This window comes from Mchenga conophoros, linkage group LG20, assembly GCF_057382185.1.
Source record: "Mchenga conophoros isolate Kocher_MC1m ecotype Shallow Benthic linkage group LG20, M_conophoros_male_GT1.1, whole genome shotgun sequence".
Lineage (NCBI taxonomy): Eukaryota > Metazoa > Chordata > Actinopteri > Cichliformes > Cichlidae > Mchenga > Mchenga conophoros.
The window spans coordinates 16,820,647-16,840,119 of record NC_140545.1 but is presented as its reverse complement, the minus strand read 5'-3'; the positions used below and the strand labels follow the sequence as shown (position 1 = coordinate 16,840,119).

General features: G+C 39.2%; 1 protein-coding gene across 1 annotated transcript; it reads right to left on the bottom strand.

The window, feature by feature from the left end:
• Nucleotides 1-3,829: 3,829 nt before the first annotated feature.
• gata5 (GATA binding protein 5) lies at nt 3,830-18,567 on the bottom strand. The gene is made up of 7 exons (XM_085259846.1): nt 18,235-18,567; nt 17,094-17,754; nt 14,152-14,321; nt 11,818-11,946; nt 11,518-11,602; nt 11,124-11,251; nt 3,830-5,342 (listed from the first exon to the last, which is right to left on the bottom strand). The coding sequence occupies exons 2-7, from the start codon at nt 17,611-17,613 to the stop codon at nt 5,223-5,225; spliced, it is 1,152 nt and encodes a 383-aa protein (XP_085115972.1). The 5' UTR covers nt 17,614-17,754; nt 18,235-18,567; the 3' UTR covers nt 3,830-5,222.
• Between the last annotated feature and the right edge of the window lie 906 nt (nt 18,568-19,473).

The following is a 19,473-nucleotide window of genomic DNA, read 5'->3' as shown; positions in this document are numbered from 1 at the left end:
GTTTTACTCCCTAGCAAAGTAGAGGCATTCATTACTTGCAATAAAGTGCAATGCCTGTTGTGCTTCAAAAGCACAATATTATTTAGAGAGTTGTAAATAGACAGCAGTGGTAGTACAGGGTAGAGCTGGGCGATATATCGAGTTTTAAAAAAATATCGATATATTTTTATACGAGATATAAGATGTGACCATATCCTTTATATCGATATAGTCTATGTTACGTTATAATTATACTTGCGGAGCCGCAAGTTTGCCTCTCTTTCGTCCACTTTCGTCTTTACGCAACGTTACTCGGCCTCGCCTCTCCTTCACTGAACACAACTCCCCCTCCTCCCCCATCGCTTCACCTGCAGGAAGCGACAAGATGGACACGGCAAATCTCCGTTAACGAGTTACTGCGCATCGCCCTGTGCGTGGGGCTGGACGGCGTCAACGTGTTAGCTAGCTAACCACGCTAACGAGCTAACCACGCTAACGTCATGCAGCCCAGAGGTGCTGCACGGACTAAAACCCTTTCATTTTCTCAAAAGTTGACAGCGCGCCTTATGTATGAATTCTGGTTGTGCTTGATGGCCGCGAACCGATTTTATGTGGTACACGGCGCTCAGCAATCTGTCAAAAAATGTTTTAGTACGACTTTGGTAAGCTACGGAGCTGCACCGCTTGATGGATTGTCGGAGCATTACGGCTGAGCCTCGCGGAGTGATAAGTACTGTGCTTCAACGTAATATTACCCTACTGTGTATAAGGACCATAAATGTCATCTGTTAAGAGACGTGGTTGCGAAGCGGATTACAAACTCCAGGCTGTCAAGTCAAGCAGTACAAGTTGGGAACAGAGCAGCTGTGAAATCTGTCTTTGTTATTGTGCTCAGCGTCTTTTAGTTTACATTTTGACTGCACATTTGTGAGCTTTTTGTTATGCACAAAAACAACATTGTTTTCTTTTATTTATGGAGCATTATTATTTAATAAATGCTCATAATTTATTTTTGAGTAAATTTTATGTACATCTGCTCTATGTTAATAAAAGTGCCTGTGTGACATCTGGGACACAGCTTTGACTAAGAACTCTCTTTTTGTTCTTACTTTATTGCTTTAAAAAAATATATCGAGATATATATCTTATATCGCCATCCAGCTAAAAAATATCGAGATATGAATTTTGGGTCATATCGCCCAGCCCTAGTACAGGGTATGAGTTTACAGTTTTACTGCCATGTCATGACAGTCCTGACTTTCCCAGGTTCCAGTTGAAAATTATAATGAATTCCAACTTCAAGAGGAACTCGGCATAATAATGGCAAGTAACCCTCTATCGTTCACACAATATCTGAAGCTTTAAATGTGAGGCTTGAGGTAATATTCCTGTGCTGGTACTTTCATCAAACAACAGACCATTGTGACTTTATACTCTAATGCATTAAATTATACACCAACTTTGACTGAGATGCAAAAAGACTCAGTTTAACAAATTAGTCATCTTGCACAACTCATATTTATTTGCTATCCAGTTCTGTTCATCTGCTGTTAGAAGAGCACCTAGATTTTTTTTTAAAAAATCTATAAAAATTCTTAAACCTATTAATATCCTCTTTTAGTACAGAAGCTCGACTGTGCTAAACTAACTCTAGAAATCAATTAGTTTACAGTTTCAGAATGTATTTGGACAACATGAAGTTAAAATGTTATTCAACACTCCTTTAAGGTGAAATTACACAATAATAAATTACATTTTTATATATAAGAGAATAAAGTAACAACACTTCAAAACAAGCAAAATTGCCACTTTCTGTGGGTAGAATGCCCTCCTGTTCTCAAAATCTCCTGGAATTCATTTTAAGCACCCAATTTATTCTTCTTCCTCCCACACTTAGAATTCATGTGTCTGCATCTTCGCATCACACTGTAACAGGCCTCTCCCGGCAACAGATAAGACAGCAAAATCTTGGCCAACAGTCATAAAGCTGGGCATTGCTGGTGGTGCCTGGATGTCGCCACGACAGCAGTAAAGCAGCAGCCTTGTTGCTGACATGTCTGTAATTTCCGAGACTGTGCAGCTAATTCTGACCCAGCTATCATAAAGTGGAGTTGGAATGCAACCTTTGGTCGACAGTGCTGGCTTAAGCAACTAACAGGGGAACACACCCTGCTTATATACACAAAATTAAGTATTAATGCAAGCATATACATGAAAGTATACAGTAAAGCCTAATCACCAAGGCAAGCAGTATTATTAGAAATGCACAATGACAGTGGACCAGGGATCTGAATCAAGAGAAAGTTACCTGATAGTTTTAAAGTCCATGTATTTAGAAGTTAGCATGGGGCATGAAATGTCAAAAAAAATTGAATTGAAAAAGTTAAATAAAAAAATAAATAAAAAGTAATCATAAAACATATGATATGGTTAACAATTATCACCTTTGCCCTTTGGAAGAAAGACTGTTGTGATCCCAGTATGGGAAAAATTTAAAATAAACATTAACCTGACTTTCTGTTGCAAGTCCGTATGAATGAAGTTCACATGAGCTGGCAGAAATAAATAAAGTTATAGATTATTAAAACTAGAGCAATCCACATTTGTGTGTGCATTTATAAAGATCATAAGAAATAATCAAAGCAATATAGCTGTAAACCAACTCTCAGTTTTCTGACACCTTTTATAATGAGCAATTCACTGCACTGGTGATCCAGCTTATGTGTTGAATATGGTTCTCTGTTGGCACTGCATTGGCAGACAGTAGGGAGCTATGGACAGGCTCTTTTACCTGCAGAGAACATCTCTTGCCAGATGGAGGCAGTGTCTAAAGTATGTGGTACAATTAGTCTTTGGGATGCTGTTCCTCAGGTTGCCGTTGGCCCTTCAGGCAGGCCTGGAGAAGAGCTGAAGGGAAACAGTGTTTAAAAACAATGAAGTGTCCACTGAAGCCACTGTCTGTGCTTTTCATGCTGTATTTTTGTGTTTGTTTGTTTGTTTTTCTTTTTTTCTTTCTTCCATTGTTGGTTGGTTTCCGTCTCTGTTCCAGTCTACTTTCAGCCAATCAGCTTACACACAGTTTCACGATGTTGGGTTTTTAGAGGACTGCACAGGAGCATGTGTGTGTCTGCATAGGCCCACTGTAGACTAATACCTGCACAAATACACACAACTGCCTACAACAAGTATTGCAAGGCAGTAAAAAAATTGACATGTATACCTAAAGTGTGGAGTGCTCTTTGCTAAAATTAAATCTTGCAATGTGGTATAAAATCCCTGGCCATAAAATACCTCTTGGCAGTTCAGTGGATGGTTAATGGGCAAAATGTTTCAAAATAACTTTTCTTTTGATGGTCATTGTAACAATAAAAGGAAAAAAATAAAGTCAAATCAGATTAAAACAGCTTAAACTTCCCAATTTCTGCTTCAGTTTTACTAACACTTACTTTACACACATTACTTTATTAATATGGACCACAGCCTGAAATACTGACCCAAAAATTGATGTTTATAAAAAAGTAAAAATATCTACAAGTATTGAGATTGACTGTTGAAATAGCTGGAAATAATAATGGTAAGAAATAAAAGTAATGGCTAACAGGCTGAACTGCGACTAAAAATAATACATCTGTAAGTAGTAACACTTTCATTAAGTAGGTAAAATAGAGTAGGTTCAATTATTTTAATTAAATGTTTTAGTTGGTGAACAGTTTCGCCAATATGATTGATAGTTAAAAGTGTTGAAAACATTTTCAGAATATTCACCTACATGAATAAAACTGGAGTGATGCTGAGCAGGCAGTTCGCTTGTACAATAAAGATTCATTCAAAAATCATTCCATTCATCAGATTTTCAAAATTTGAATCAGTTTTATTAAATTTAACAGATTCAAAGACCCAAAACAACTCCTAACAAAATAATAGTTCCTTACATATTAACAAAACACAGATAATAAATTTAGATAATAATGTTTACAATTTCACACTTTGTTTTGTCTTCGATTTTTGAAGAAAAAAAAAATTGCACTTTCATTAAGATCAAATTTTAGAGCAGTAAAATGGTAAAAATTCTGATATGTCATCATGTCAGAATTAAAATGACTGCTCCTGGTTTTCAAATAACTCTTGCAGGATGCATTTTATCTCTTCTGTTTCTTGTAAAAATAAATCTACCATAATCTAAGCATCACCACTTAGAGACATAGAGCACAAAAGCCATTCTACATGGAGAACAGTGGGTCATAACTGGCTGGTTTTAGTGTCTACAATGACTTTTAACAGTCCTTATCTCAACACAAATAATGTGCCTATAAAAGTTAATTATCTACAAGGGAATGAGACATGTTCAACAGCCATAAAGGCATTTTCTGGATTTCTTTCTTGCAGTGACAACAACATGAAAACATGTTCTTGAAAACCTTATAGAAAACCATGACATTTTATCACATTAGTGACAGTAAGGAACATGAATGAAACTGTTATGAGTAGTCTTTGCAAGTTGCTATGACCCTTAGGTTTTAAACTTTAGTAGCATTAATAGCTATATGAATAACTGCATATAAAATGTGCCAGGTGTTTCTTACCTATAGAAGAGGTGGAACTTGGCACCCGAGAAACAAAGTCTGGAGCATTTTTTAAGCAATAAAAAATATGATCTTGACCAAAACTAACCAAGTTGTTTTGTGCATAACCATTAACAACAAACTTTGCTTTCCCCTCTGACAATTTCAGACTGAAGCAACGAATGACCCACACGAAGTTGGATGGAAGTCATAAAAAAGGGGGCTAAAGGAGTTAAAGCTCATAAAATCAAACTCAATCATCCTTGCATTGGTTTGCTGTGTAGATTATTACCAAAAACAGCAATATCTTTTAGCAATAGGTAGTAGTTGTTGTCCCTCTGAGGAAATGAAGTTGCTAGATATGAGCTTAGAAAAGCCAGGGCCAGTCCAGAGTCTTTGGAAAGCTCACATGCATCCTTCAGAAATGCAGTCCAGGAGAGCCGTTTATGCTTCCATTACATAGCCAGTGTGTTACAATATATAATATAGAAAATACATTAGATGTCCTTAGAATGAAATTGTACAGTCCCTCTTGATAACAGTGGGTCATAACTGTCTGGTTATGACCCACTATGTTGGCCCTCCACAGCTTCAGAGTTGTTAAGGAGAAGTTTCAGGATGGTGGGATAACCTTACTGATCAGTCAAGTCGGGTCAGTATTGCCCTTGTGGCAGAGCTTGTTCATGCTTGAGACAGCGCACACCAGGAATTCTGTGGAGCCAAGGAGGTCGGAGTAAATGGAAAATCCTCATATTTAATGTCCACGTGTCCTGAGGCTGTGCTGTCCAACTGAGAAGCAGTCTACAGGAATAAAAGACATTCAAAAAATTACTAAACCTTTTTTTTGTTTTTTACAAAATGAGCATCATATTTTGCTCAAAATTACCGGAAACTAGTCATTTCACACACAAACCTATCAACAAAGTGTTTGGTGAGGTCTAATAAGGGCAGTCAGTTTTCCCATAGATTTCTATACAACCAGATGTGTATTTGCAACCAGAGAAGTCGCTCTCTGCTGACCATTGGAATGGTCAGCAGAGAGCTTGAAGGCCTGTGGCTATGTACCACAGGCCTTCAAGCTGGCTCTAGTTAAACCTTTACTCAAAAAGCCATCTCTAGACCCAGCAGTCTTAGCTAATTATAGGCCAATCTCCAACCTTCCTTTCATATCAAAAATCCTTGAAAGAATAGTTGTCAAACAGCTAACAGATCATCTGCAGAGGAATGGCTTATTTGAAGAGTTTCAGTCAGGTTTCAGTTCATCACAGCACAGAAACAGCTTTAGTGAAGGTTACAAATGATCTTCTTATGGCCTCTGACAGTGGACTCATCTCTGTGCTTGTCCTGCTAGACCTTAGTGCAGCGTTCGATACTGTTGACCATAATATCCTATTAGAGCGATTAGAACATGCTTGTAGGTATTACAGGTACTGTGCTGCAGTGGTTTGTATCATATCTATCTAATAGACTCCACTTTGTGCATGTAAATGGAGAGTCCTCTTCACACATTGAGGTTAATTATGGAGTTCCACAGGGTTCAGTGCTAGGACCAATTCTGTTTACATTATACATGCTTCCCTTAGGCAGCATCATTAGAAGACATAGCATACATTTTCACTGCTATGCAGATGACACCCAGCTCTATCTGTCCATGAAGCCAGATAACACACACCAATTAGTTAAACTGCAGGAATGTCTTAAAGACATAAAGACCTGGATGGCCGCTAACTTTTTGCTTCTTAATTCAGATAAAACTGAGGTTATTGTACTTGGCCCTGAAAAGCTTAGAAATATGGTATCTAACCAGATTCTTACTCTGGATGGCATTACCTTGGCCTCCAGTAACGCTGTGAGGAACCTTGGAGTCATTTTTGACCAGGACATGTCCTTCAAAGCACATATTAAACAAATATGTAAGACTGCTTTCTTCCATTTGTGCAACATCTCTAAAATTAGAAATATCCTGTCTCAGAGTGACGCTGAAAAACTAGTTCATGCATTTATTACTTCCAGGCTGGACTACTGTAATTCATTATTATCAGGATGTCCAAAAAACTCACTGAAAAGCCTTCAGCTAATCCAAAATGCTGCAGCAAGAGTACTGACAGGGACTAGAAAGAGAGAGCATATTTCTCCTGTTTTGGCTTCCCTTCATTGGCTTCCTGTTAAATCCAGAATTGAATTCAAAATCCTGCTCCTCACATACAAGGTCTTAAATAATCAGGCCCCATCTTATCTTAATGACCTTGTAGTACCATATCACCCTATTAGAGCACTTCGCTCTGGCTCTGCAGGCCTACTTGTTGTTCCTAGAGTATTTAAAAGTAGAATGGGAGGCAGAGCCTTCAGTTTTCAGGCCCCTCTTCTGTGGAACCAGCTTCCAGTTTGGATTCGGGAGACAGACACTATCTCTACTTTCAAGATTAGGCTTAAAACTTTCCTTTTTGCTAAAGCATATAGTTAGGGCTGGACCAGGTGATCCTGAATCCTCCCTTAGTTATGCTGCAATAGACGTAGGCTGCCGGGGGATTCCCATGATGCATTGAGTTTTTCCTTTCCAGTCACCTTTCTCACTCACTATGTATTAATAGACCTCTCTGCATTGAATCATATCTGTTATTAACCTCTGTCTCTCTTCCACAGCATGTCTTTTATCCTGTCTTCCTTCTCTCACCCCAACCGGTCACAGCAGATGACCGCCCCTCCCTGAGCCTGGTTCTGCCGGAGGTTTCTTCCTGTTAAAAGGGAGTTTTTCCTTCCCACTGTCGTCAAAGTGCTTGCTCATAGGGGGTCATATGATTGTTGGGTTTTTCTCTGTATCTATGAAGCGCCTTGAGGCGACTTTTGTTGTGATTTGGCGCTATATAAATAAAATTGAATTGAATTGAATTGTAGGTTGAAGGCATTGTGTTCACTTTTCATACCCAGAAATTTCACCTATCTTTATATGCTACTGCATGTCAAAAAATGTCAACATTGTCAAAGTTCCTGTATTTAGAACTTCATTAAAAAAGGCAAAGTTTCATATATTTATATATTTCAGCCTTTTGTTTTGAATTTTGATGATTAAAACTATTCAAAAATCAGAAACACAGTATCTCAAATTACCAGAATATTTCAGAAGATGAATCAAAAAAAGGATTTACACCAAAAATTACAGAAATATTCAACCTCTGTTGAAGGCTCCTTTCCTATGCTTTCTATCAGAGCAATGTGGAAAAGAGGCAATCAACTTGTGGAATTGCTTGGATATTAATTAAGCCCAGACTGCCTTGGGAGCAGCCATCTTTACTTTTGAATTTTACTTTTGGTATTCATCTTCCTCTTGACAATACCAGTGATTTGTGGTTAAGGTCAGGGGAGTTGGTTGGCCAATTGAGCATAGGCAAACAAACCATTGGGAAATAGTTTTGGCACTGTGGGCAGGTGCTGATTCCTTGTGGAAAAGAAAGTTGGGATAAAGCTTCTACAGTGTCTGCAGATGGGACATGTTCTAAAGCAAGTGTCTAAAATATTGTGGCTGTGTCCAATTTCAACTAACAACCACCAACATCAACCAACAAATCAAGAAAGACTGAAAACGTCACACTGCACTTTAAACACCATCAGTTCTTCGGCATGTCACTCTTTTTATGAGTTGTAAGCGATATTCATCAAAACAAAAAGGATTCATTTATTATACTTCATATAAAATGAATGTGGAATATATAATAAACCTTACATGTTTAAATTACTACTAAACAAACCACCATAATCAACACAACATTATTTTATTAAAGAAAAATACTAGTAAATTCTATGGATGTAACTGGCTAGCTGACTGATTGGACTGGGTAGTGCTAGTATCCCCGGAAGTAACGATGTTAGTCAATTGCAGACATGCTCTTTCCACCCCTTTAAATTTATTGATTGAAATCTAATGTTTCTTTAAGCCAGTGGTTCCCAAACTTTTTTCGTTAGGCCCCCCTTTGTTTTACAAGAAAAATCTTCGTGACCCCACAACACCTAATCCCACCCACCTGCCCCCCCAGCACAAACACATCCTCCAGCCACACACACCCATATTTTGTTTTCAAACTCCATTGCGGGTTATTTCACACCACAAACATTTAGTAAACAATTACATGAATAAAAGTAAACTGCAATAAATTACAGGTAGCAATGAAATAAATTAGCCTACTAACTCTTTTACACTACGCCCACACCTACACGGGTATTTTTGAAAATGCTGTTTTTCTATGCGTTTGGGCCTTTCGTCCACACATAAACGGCTTTTGAAATCACCGAAAAATGCAAATTTTTTTTAACTCCGTATTTGCGTTTACGTGTGGACGAGGAATACAGAGTTCGTCACGCAAGGTATGTGCCTTTTTTCACGTTACGCTGTGCGTCACATTATTGTTTACATGAGATGAATTTCTACAATGGCAGATAGAGACAAAATACTGTTAATCTACCTGCAGTTTTTACACGCTTACATATACACACGCAGTTACTGTCCCTCCATTTAGAAAGGCAGGGGCGTCATGGTGTGATTATTTTACATGTAGTTGTTTTTTTCCTGTGTAATAATGTTCAACATTGCTATCAATACATTTTTCAAAAAAATGCCTCTCTGTGCAAAATGGGTTTAAAAACATAAACAGCTGTGGGATACTGTTTGTCCTGATTTAGACAGGGGGAACAAACTGTGGCAGGATCAGCCTGATGTTATTTGTATCCCACTGTAACGTTACTGTATAAAGAGCAAACATCTCCAAAATGTCAGGAGTAGTTAGTCATTACAAGAAGTGTTTGTGAACTAAAAATCAAGAATCTGGGATACTGTCTGTCCGTGGTTTGGAGAGCCCAGCGCGTGCTCCCCGCTCCCCGGAAGCGTTCTTTTTTTTCCTTTTCATACGCGCCCCTCCTGCAATGGCGGGCCCCACACTTTGGGAACCTCTGCTTTAAGCAATCTAGGCAGAACATTTCCTTAAAGTAACTGAATGAATGGAGTCATGTCGATGAATGCATGTGATTATAGCACATTAGGCTCTATATCATCACCTTCATTGACAAGTTAATTCGGATCCAGTGGATTAAACTCCAAAAAGAAACCCGTGAAGGTTTGGGAGTAGAAGAGCAAGCAAAATCCTTCAGACTTAAAACATTTATATGCTCACGACCTGGAATTTTTAGTCACCTCTTCTTTCACATCTCTTTTTGTGAGTATGACAGAGCTTAACGTCTTAAACATGGTTACTTCCTACAATCACTTTTGCACCATTGCTCTTATTGATGTGGTTTTAGCATGTTAGAATCAAGCTGAAAAGAGCATTTTCATAAAGGTCAGACATTTCTGAAGGACCTTTAACAGCTTGAGAAATTCCAAATATTGACAAGCCATTGGCAGAGGGATATGGGAGAGACATCTAGACAGATATTTTTCACAGATGCTTCAGCAAATTTCATGTGCCACTTACTAGCCGACAAGGAGTACAGAGGTCTAACCCAAGACTTTGTGGACTGGTGCCAGCTGAACTACCTCCAGATCAACGCCAGTAAAACCAAGGAACTGGTGGTAGACTTCCGCAGGCACAAGCATTCTCCACTGCAACCACTGAACATCCAAGGTATGGACATTGAGGCTGTGGACATCTACAGGTACCTTGGTGTTCATCTGAACAATAGACTGGACTGGACTCATAACTCAGACGCCCTCTACAGGAAAGGGCAGAGCAGGCTGTACCTGCTGCGGAGACTCAGGTCGTTTGGAGTGGAGGGCCCACTCCTGAAGACCTTCTATGACTCTGTTGTGGCTTCTGCTATCTTTTATGGCGTGGTCTGCTGGGGCGGCAGCATCTCTGCTGGGGACAGGAAGAGACTGAACAGGGTGATCCGAAGGGCCAGCTCTGTTCTAGGATGCCCTCTGGACCCAGTGGAGGTGGTGAGTGACAAGAGAACGGCGGCTAAGCTGTCATCCCTGATGGACAACATCTCCCACCCCATGCAGCAGACTGTGACAGCACTGAGCAGCTCCTTCAGTGGGAGACTGCGGCACCCACGGTGTGGGACGGAGAGATTTCGCAGGTCTTTCCTCCCCACTGCTGTCAGACTCCATAATAAAGACTAACTGATCAAGCACACACATCCATACATATGCAATAATACTAAGTGCAATAATCCTTTCTGTCATCGTTGTATTTTTACTCAGTTGTATATAGTATTTGTATTTGTATTCTATTTTTATCTTATTGTATATTTATTTTATTTTATTCTACTGTATATAGTATTTTATTTTATTCTATTCTGTACAGTTGTGTACTGTATTTATTCTTATTGTATTCTAATTTTTGCCTCATAACTTTTGCACTGTCCACTCCTGCTGTGACAAAACAAATTTCCCACGTGTGGGACTAATAAAGGTTATCTTATCTTATCTTATCTTATGTGCAAGGAGAGTTTAAAAAGAAAAAATAGATGCATTAAAAAAACACAAAAGAATAGCCAAAACTAAAATCTGTTGAGCAGTTGTTTAAATAATTGCTGCTCAATTTAGTTTCTACACAGTCAAACATAGAATTTGCATGGAAAACCTTTTACCTGAGTGGCAGATGTGACAGTCTGTCCAGCATAGGGTGACGGGGCCATGTTGGGTTCACTCTTAATAGTGGAAGCGTGCTCTGAGACTGACAGGGAGGTTGGGGAGCCGGTGTCAGAGGTGATAGATCCTGAAGAATCAGCAGGATGATAATATGAGCTATTATTATGTTAATACACTGAGATACTTTTCAGAATGGTTTGCAGATTCTGAAAAAGTTTTAACCCAGAAAGGGTTAGAGAAGGCAGATTCTCAAACAATTCTGGCATAATCTTTTTGTTTTTCTTGCTTATTTCATTTCTTGTTAGTAGCTACTCACATGACTGACACTGCTTTCATTAACCAGCTTTTTCTTCTACACAACATCCTACATATTTTAGTGTCTGTTTGACCTACCTGTGGATGTTTTATTCTTGGGCATCTTGGGTTTCCGCTTCCTTGTCTGAATGCTCTCTTTCTTCATTGCGAGAGGTCTGGGCACCTGGAAGGAATACAGCAACACAAATAAGTTCAGTCTACCTCCCAGGCCCTAATACAACAGAGGCTACAGTGTCATGACAACCCACACAACCTCTCCTCCCACACTCTGATAACAGTGACCACAGTGCCCTTGGAGAGGTTTTACGCTGTGCAAATAATGAGCTGCTCCCTGCTGGAGCAAGAAGCTTGCTGAAAGAGCCTTTTAGCATGGCCTACCCCATGTAGCTTCATGTAGAGGCCACAGGCATTACAGACAGGTTCTCCCTCAGCGTTGCGTCTCCACAGTGTGGTGGTGCTGGTATGGCAGTTAGTGCAGCACAAGCCGGCCCGGCGTGATGTGGTCTGCTGCAGGAGGACATATTTGAATGGTAAATTATCAACTGTCTGAAATCACAGATCACATCTTGAAGTAAGGTTTGAGAAATTGGCGTTAAGCTGTTCCCTCAACTTTTCCAATGAATTGCAGGATGCTGGTATGTTTGGTATAACAATGATGAATGCCCCCAGGCCCATGCAAAAGAGAAAATAATAACTCATTAGCTGGGCAACATGTAAAGGCAACATAAATAATTCTTTCATGTGTGAATATCTGTTTGGTTTGGGGCGAAACAAAAGCAGCAGCAGAAAATCCCGTTGCTAAGCAGAAACTTGTCTAAAAACAGCTCGAATCAAGGGCAAGGTCAGCACAGGACAAATAAAAAACAGTAAAAAAAAAGCCTTGTTGTGGAAATAGTTTGTTGAGTAGCTGACAGTCACAGTTGCTTTGGAGCTGGAAGTTCCTGGGAAATACAGAGCCTTTGAAGCCTCCATGCACTAACATTGCCGTTCACATTTTCTGAATTATTACTAATTAATATCTCCTTTAACTTCCCAGGACCTAGCGTCCACATATGTGGACATCACATTTTGGGTTATTTAGACCAAAATACTCAGTTTTGGTCTACATGGGCCTGATATCCACTTACGAGAACATTATACTGCTACTGTTCTGTCAAAATTGTAAACAAATATGTGGCTCTCATTTTTCTTAAAAACAAAAATAAGGTTAAAAAAATCTGGTAATTCTTTGTTTTTACTTTCATCAGGCCCCAATGTGACCAAATATCAAAGAGAAATTAAAAATGCATGCCGTGGAAGAGTTCGGGTCTCAGGAGGTTAAAACAAGAAACAAGATGTATTAGATCTACCAAAGAATCTGGGCATAAAGACCTAAGTCACATGAGAAAAGTAAAGTGTTCAATAAGTGTCTTATTGGAGATTTAATACTTTGACAGTGATGCATTTTTGCTTATCTTGCTGATTACCAGTAATTCATTTCAACATTTAACTTTATACACTAATAACAATATAACTTGGCCATTTAAGGAAAGCATGGGTGTTATCTGAATCCCTGCTTAGCTGCTTCAGTCGTCCCCTGTTTTCTCCTCATTGTTATCAAGTCTTTGCTTATTTTGGATTTCTTTTCATAATTGTGCATTAAGATACTTTCATTTTTATTAATGAAGTGTCACTGGAATAACTGTTTTTAAAAAAATATAATATCAGATTACAAAAACAAACTGAACAATTTTAAAGCAAAAATTTTCTTTTTCTTTATCCCAGCTTCCCCCAGAGTGATGATTTGCTGTATCAGTATAAATAGAACATGGTTGGTTTTAAACTGTAGACTGAAGAAAAACAGTCTTAACATAACTGCAGGTTCAGTTTGTAACCAGCTTGTCAAAAGCTATAAAAGCAATAATGTGCAATGTAATTTCCATTTGATGAGTAAGCCATGAGAGAAAGTTTCACAACAGAGTGTTTATTCTCATTATATTACAGTCAAATATGGTTGCAGGCACTTAAATAATAATTGTTGCATGCAGTTACCCCAGTTTGATGGAGGAGATGTTATGCCTGTTCGAAGATTTTAAGGACAAAATAATTTCAAAAAGATGTCTAGAAATGAGCCTCTGGAGAAAAAAAATGGAACACAACAGCTTACAGTACTAGAAAAATGTATAGTTGTTTAACTTTGTGGTAAAAATATAAGTGTGTCAGAGATGAAATATGAATTTGCATCTTTATGCTTTTTGATTATCTGCTGGTAAATTAAGGTAGTTGAAAAAGTCTATATTTTTTTTTTATTTCTTGTTAGAATGAATAATAGTCTTTTATTTTCAAGACCGTTGCTTTGATTCTTTTGCTGACTCTGCTCTCCTTTTGCAACATTAAAGTGCAACACACAATCCATGTGTGTGTACAATCCATTGAAAAAAAAATCGGAAAGGCCCCCTCATAGTAATAGTTTATGTATTTTTTAAATTATTGAATATTTGAATATTAATGAGGATTACATTTACTGATGATTTCCAAATGATTTTATAGTTTAAATTACACCAGACGATAAATTCAGCTAAAAGGAATCGATAAATAAACTATTTGGAGTCTGTTGAATGGCAGAGTGGTTTGAAAAATGCAAATCATGAGGTAGGCTGACTCGGTATCGCCCAAGTGTAATATAGGCTACATAGTTATACTATGTTTTTTCGATCTATCGGCGAGTCTTACCAGCCGTTTCTGCGGCTTGATGAGGGGCCTGTTGATGCCGTTCATCTTGTGATAGAGGCCGCAGGCGTTACACAAGTAGTGCCCGGTCCCGTCTCTGCGCCACAGCGGGGTCGACACGGAGCCACAGTTGACGCACTCCCTGCCCTCCGTGGGCATGTCGTCTATCAGGTCTGAACACAGACAGGGAAAACGCACATTAGACTGAATGCATGTACACATATACCATAACTCTGCACATTACATGATTATTTCATGGCTGTTGGCCAGTTTATTTCATTTGAGTTTAGGAGATTATTTAGGCCTAAACGTTTACATGGTACTCGTGTTCACTTCCAGTTTGTCCAACGTGACCAATCTCTGACAATCTCTAACACTTCTTATCTCCGTGGTTTCACGACGTTTTGGTCTCTCTGGTACCCTTAGATGAATACATTCAAAAGACTACATGCCTTATTACAACACCTTCTTCTGAACTTTTACAGCGTACGCGGGCGTGCGTGGCGCTGTCGTGGCTACGGTCCAGTGCCTGATGAATAGCCAGGGAGGAATGTAACCCGCCACCACGCAACCCCCACCCCCCATCCCAGTCCGTATGATGAAGGGCGCTCAAACGCATGCGAATGAATCAAATAGAGGAATCTGTTTGGGGGGTAGCATTTTCAGCGGCCACCCCCCACCCCGCCACCCCCTCCGCCATCACCTCAACCTCCACATTCATCACTCTCTGACACACTACGGACTCCTGGCATTAATTGCTCAAATACCTAATCCCTCCATCGATAAACCAGAGAAAGAGAGACAGAAAGAGCGAGCCAGACCTGAAGTAGACCACGTCCGTCGGGACAAAGCTGTCCCGGACTCACCCTTTGAACTTGTGATTGTATTTCTCATCGTTTCGGAAGAAAAGAATTCATCACAAAATAAAGGGCGAGTAAAACTGAAAAGGGTCATTGCGTTTTAATTACCAAACACTTTACATGAATAATATTAACCGAAAGATTTTCTGAAATACTAGTTATTCATATTTAAGATGACTGAGAATAATTAATGGGTTTATGTTTCCGTAAACGGTCCAAATTAATCTTCACAGTCAGCCTAAAGATAATCATCATCTCCAATGCTTAGGGTTGGAAATAATGACATGAAAATTTGGATTTGAGATCAAAACACAAAACACTAGATTGCTTTAGAACATGAAAACCCTTAAACTAAACACATATGTTACATAAAAAATACATGCGCTTAGAAAGTGAGTTAGCAGCGTTTATAGTGATCTATGAGTAGTAAAATGATAAAACTAGCCATGATGAGATAAATGAACTCTGTAAAAAAAAGTTAACGTCCCATAAGTTGAATAGCCTCATGGTTAGACTTATCCCCTTGGCTGAAAACGTTTCTTTTTTGTTCAAATTAAAATAATTTATGCGTTCAAGTCCCCAAATGTTCATTCGGTTAATGCACTTATAATAAGTAATCGGCTGTGCGCTTCATTGCTATGGCATTAAACTTTAGCTCTACCCAGTGATTATTTAATCGTTTTTGAAATATTTGAATGCAGAATCACAAAACATCAAAGCTTGTTTCGTCCCCGTCAATCAAATTAAAAGAAAGCAGGAAAGAAGCAAAACTGCACCAATAAATGTTTTTTTTATTTCTTTATAGGGGCGATGGAAACTTTATTGTTAACACATTTTAACTATCAAGACTGTTCTGACCATAAACTCTGCCCAAGTATTTAAGGCCATAAAGACCGACTAGTTTTGTTTTCCTTTGTGCACAAATTTAAATGCCTGATATGTAAAATATCCATGTCAATCTTGGGACCTAAAAAAAGGGCCCACTAACAAATGTGGGCCAGAGATCCCCCATTCGTTTATAAAGATATTAATACTTTACCACTAAGAATACTGCAAGAGATCCTTGTATGAACATTTATGTTCAATTATCATGTTTACCTAATGAAAAGATAAACCCATTTGAGCTCACTGTTGATCCTTTCTATAATAATGGACTCTTTAATTAAACCAACAATACATAAAGAGTTAAATTGGGTTTCATTTATCTGTTAACATTTTTAAGTGGTGTCAAACCATCAAACTCTTCTAAATCATGAACTTCAAACACTCCTGTCTCCCCGATCCAACACGTGGCCTCCAAATAAATGCTGACGGCTACACTTAGAGACGTTTCGACTGTCTGATCAAGGTGATAACCGCTCTTATTGTCACGGCAGTGGCCCTTTTCACTGGGCTTTTCTCTCCCCGTGTGAAGGTCGTGATTAAACCAGGGAATTAAATTAACATTTTAATTGATCCCTCTTTAGCGTCACTCTCTTCTTGATGAATGTGTATTGTTTAAATCTAATGTGGGATTGTTAGGGGACTTTGATTCAATCACCGACCGCATGACACAAGCATTATGTTTACAGGCCTCTCTGTCAGCCGCTGTAATAAATAACTGCCTGGCCTTTACAACCGGTAAATGAGGTTTAAAAAGAACCTCTGCCATGTTAAAAACAATAACAATGATTGTGGAGCAACAACAACACCGTTTTCACGAACAAAATGTTCAGAATATTCAATTCGTCTTATTGATGCTGACATTTGGACATTAAGCAACCAATAATTAGAAGACATAAAGCAAGCATAGACTGACGTGATTGTTATTATGTTCTTAATATTTGGAAGGAAAATGCAACAATTTAGCTTACGAGTGTTTTCAAGCGGTAATATGATCTTGTGGCTACAAAAAAACAGAAAACATCAACCCCCCCGTTGAAAACATATTAAAAATGATCAAATTATGAAAAATTATTTTATGAATAAAAATATATTTACTGTCAGTCTTTCATACTTCGTTAAAAAAATAATTTTAAAAATTCCAGTAAATCAGAGGGAACCGGGATTTCGCAGTAGTTTTAGAAACTTGATTTATGTGCTTACCCAGACTGGATCTTCTCCCCGACAGACCACCTTGTCGGCCCTGCAGGCTTATCACCCCGCTTTCGAAATGTCCCGGCGTCCAGGAGGATGTCGCCATCTCGGGGCTCATGTAGGCGTACGGGTTGGAGTAGGAACCTCCGACTGAGCGCACCAGAGCGCCTCCGTACTGGTCAGAGCGAGCTCCGTTTCCGAGAACCAGCGGGCTCTGGTAGGTTGCATCTCGCCCGGTGTTGGTGCTCACGGGCGGGCTGTGCGAGTAGGAGAATCCATGTGAGGGATGGGGGCTGCTGGGCGTGAAGGAAGAGCCGTCTGTGCCGGCCTGGGGCCAGCCGTGATGACCACTGAGGCCGTGAGACTGATGGGGCGAGTCGCAGGTTTGCAGGTAGGGCAGGGTGGGCAGCATGGCAGGAACTCTGGTGGAAGGGACGTAGACGGGAGAGCTGGCCGAGGGATGGATGTAATTCCCGGTGTCATGCGTGTAATGGGACTGATTGGAAGAAAAGGCCAGGCTTTGATACATTTTTCTCTCTTTAAAATCTACTTCCTGGCGGAAAACTGGAAAAACACGGGGAGGGCTTCCTCAGCCAGTCGCAGGACTGCTGAGATGTCCACAAATCTCATCCACACTCTCCTGAGGAACTTTTGTGCCTTGATGTGAATCCTGCATTGTTATAAATGTACAGAGAAAGAAGATAGCTGAAAAAAACACTGGAAAGGTTTCATGGGCAACTGATCCACCCACCCAGCCTTAAGCTTTATTGCGCAAAAATAAAACCTATTTTTCCCCAATCAATGAGCCATGCCAAAAGGAAAGTTCGACAATCCGCGTCAGACATATTTCACCTATATCACCTTGAGACATGGAATGGATTAGAATGACATTAATGATCAAGGATATCTGCACACTCGGAGGCGACTATCAGCAACCCCACACATCCTGCCCCTCCGCAGTTGGCTCATTAAATCAGAAACGGAAACTCAATCAAACACCACAAAAGATAGCGAGCTCCCCTTCCATATCTGTGATGCATATACTTTCTATCAATAGTAAATCAAAACACATAAAACGTTGATAATGGTTCTGCGCCGTGTACAAGAGGAACGCAGTTTCTTTCCAAGGGCTCTCAGTGCATTATCTCACCAGATAAGGACGGTCGGGTGATAAAGCAGTCTGGTCTTTTACCAGTCAAAATTTTCAGCAGACAAGCGCAGTAGGCAAACTTTCTCCCTCCGTACCCACGCAGACAGACGATGGAGCTCAGCCGAGCCTCTCCAAATAGCTCGGTTTTAGTGCGTTAAAGTTGCTCACAAGTGGTGGAAGATAAATGTAAGCAAAAGTAAAATGATTTTTTTCCAGGGGGAGGGGGAGTCCGGGATCACTGGAGCGCTCTTCTTCCTCTGCGTATATCTGGAGATAGGTACTGTCGCTGATAATTGCTGTTATGAGTGTGCGTCTATTCGCTCTCCTACTGGAAAATTTGTACGGGAGTAAAACACGTGACACAGATCGGCGATCTGATGTAGACCTGGGTGGGAACGGCGGAGGGGAGGGAAGGAAGGCGCTAAGGAGGGAGGACCCCTGGGTATGACAGGGCAGGAGAGCTCAAACCTGAGAATTGAGGACTTCTAAAGTGTAAACTAATAAAACCCTGTTCTGTTTGATAGGACGAAGGATATGGAGGCTCCATTGGCGCTTTATACACAGCAGTATTCACGATCATTGCCTTTACGCTTCATTCTACAGGGGAATTTAATGCACGACTTTTTTTTAAAATTCACCTGGAAAATCATGTTTTAAGGTTTTCCACATTTGAAACAAATAAAAAAAATACCCGTCTTACTGCTCCCAAGGTTTCCATTTTCATAACAATTAAATCAGCTCCTCAAGGTATAAAAGTGCAGAATGAAACTGAAAGATACTTTTTTAGATTAAAACTATTACGTTTACCTGTCCATTGGAAAAAGAGAAAGAAATAGAACTAGAACAATAACCTACTGTATATAAAACAATCACTTTAGGCGTAGCTGGTAGCTCACAGAAACCAATGGGAATTATTGGTGATTTAAGCGTCAATTAACCTTTGACTAAAAAAAAATAGCAGGTTAAAAATACAAAATATACAGAGAAATATACGGAAGTTAATTCCGTTATTTGTATAATTTACATTTCACTGCAATAATAATAATAATAATAATAATAATAATAATAATAATAATAATAATAATAATAATAATAATAATAATAATAATAATAAAAACATGCATGAACGTTTCATTTTTAGAACAGGTAGGCGGGGTAAACTGGTAAATAATATATATCAAATTAAAACAAAACAATGCAAAATCAACAACAGGTTGGGAATAACACGGGGCTAATTCA

Excerpts from the sequence above, each read along its gene's own strand:
- gata5 (XM_085259846.1), bottom strand. The coding sequence starts at position 17,613 with ATGTATCAAAGCCTGGCCTTTTCTTCCAATCAGTCCCATTACACGCAT. Across the intron at positions 11,252-11,517 it reads CAAGAATAAAACATCCACAG|GATCTATCACCTCTGACACC; the intron begins GTAGGTCAAACA and ends CTGATTCTTCAG. Across the intron at positions 5,343-11,123 it reads CTGTCACATCTGCCACTCAG|ACTGCTTCTCAGTTGGACAG; the intron begins GTAAAAGGTTTT and ends TTATTCCTGTAG.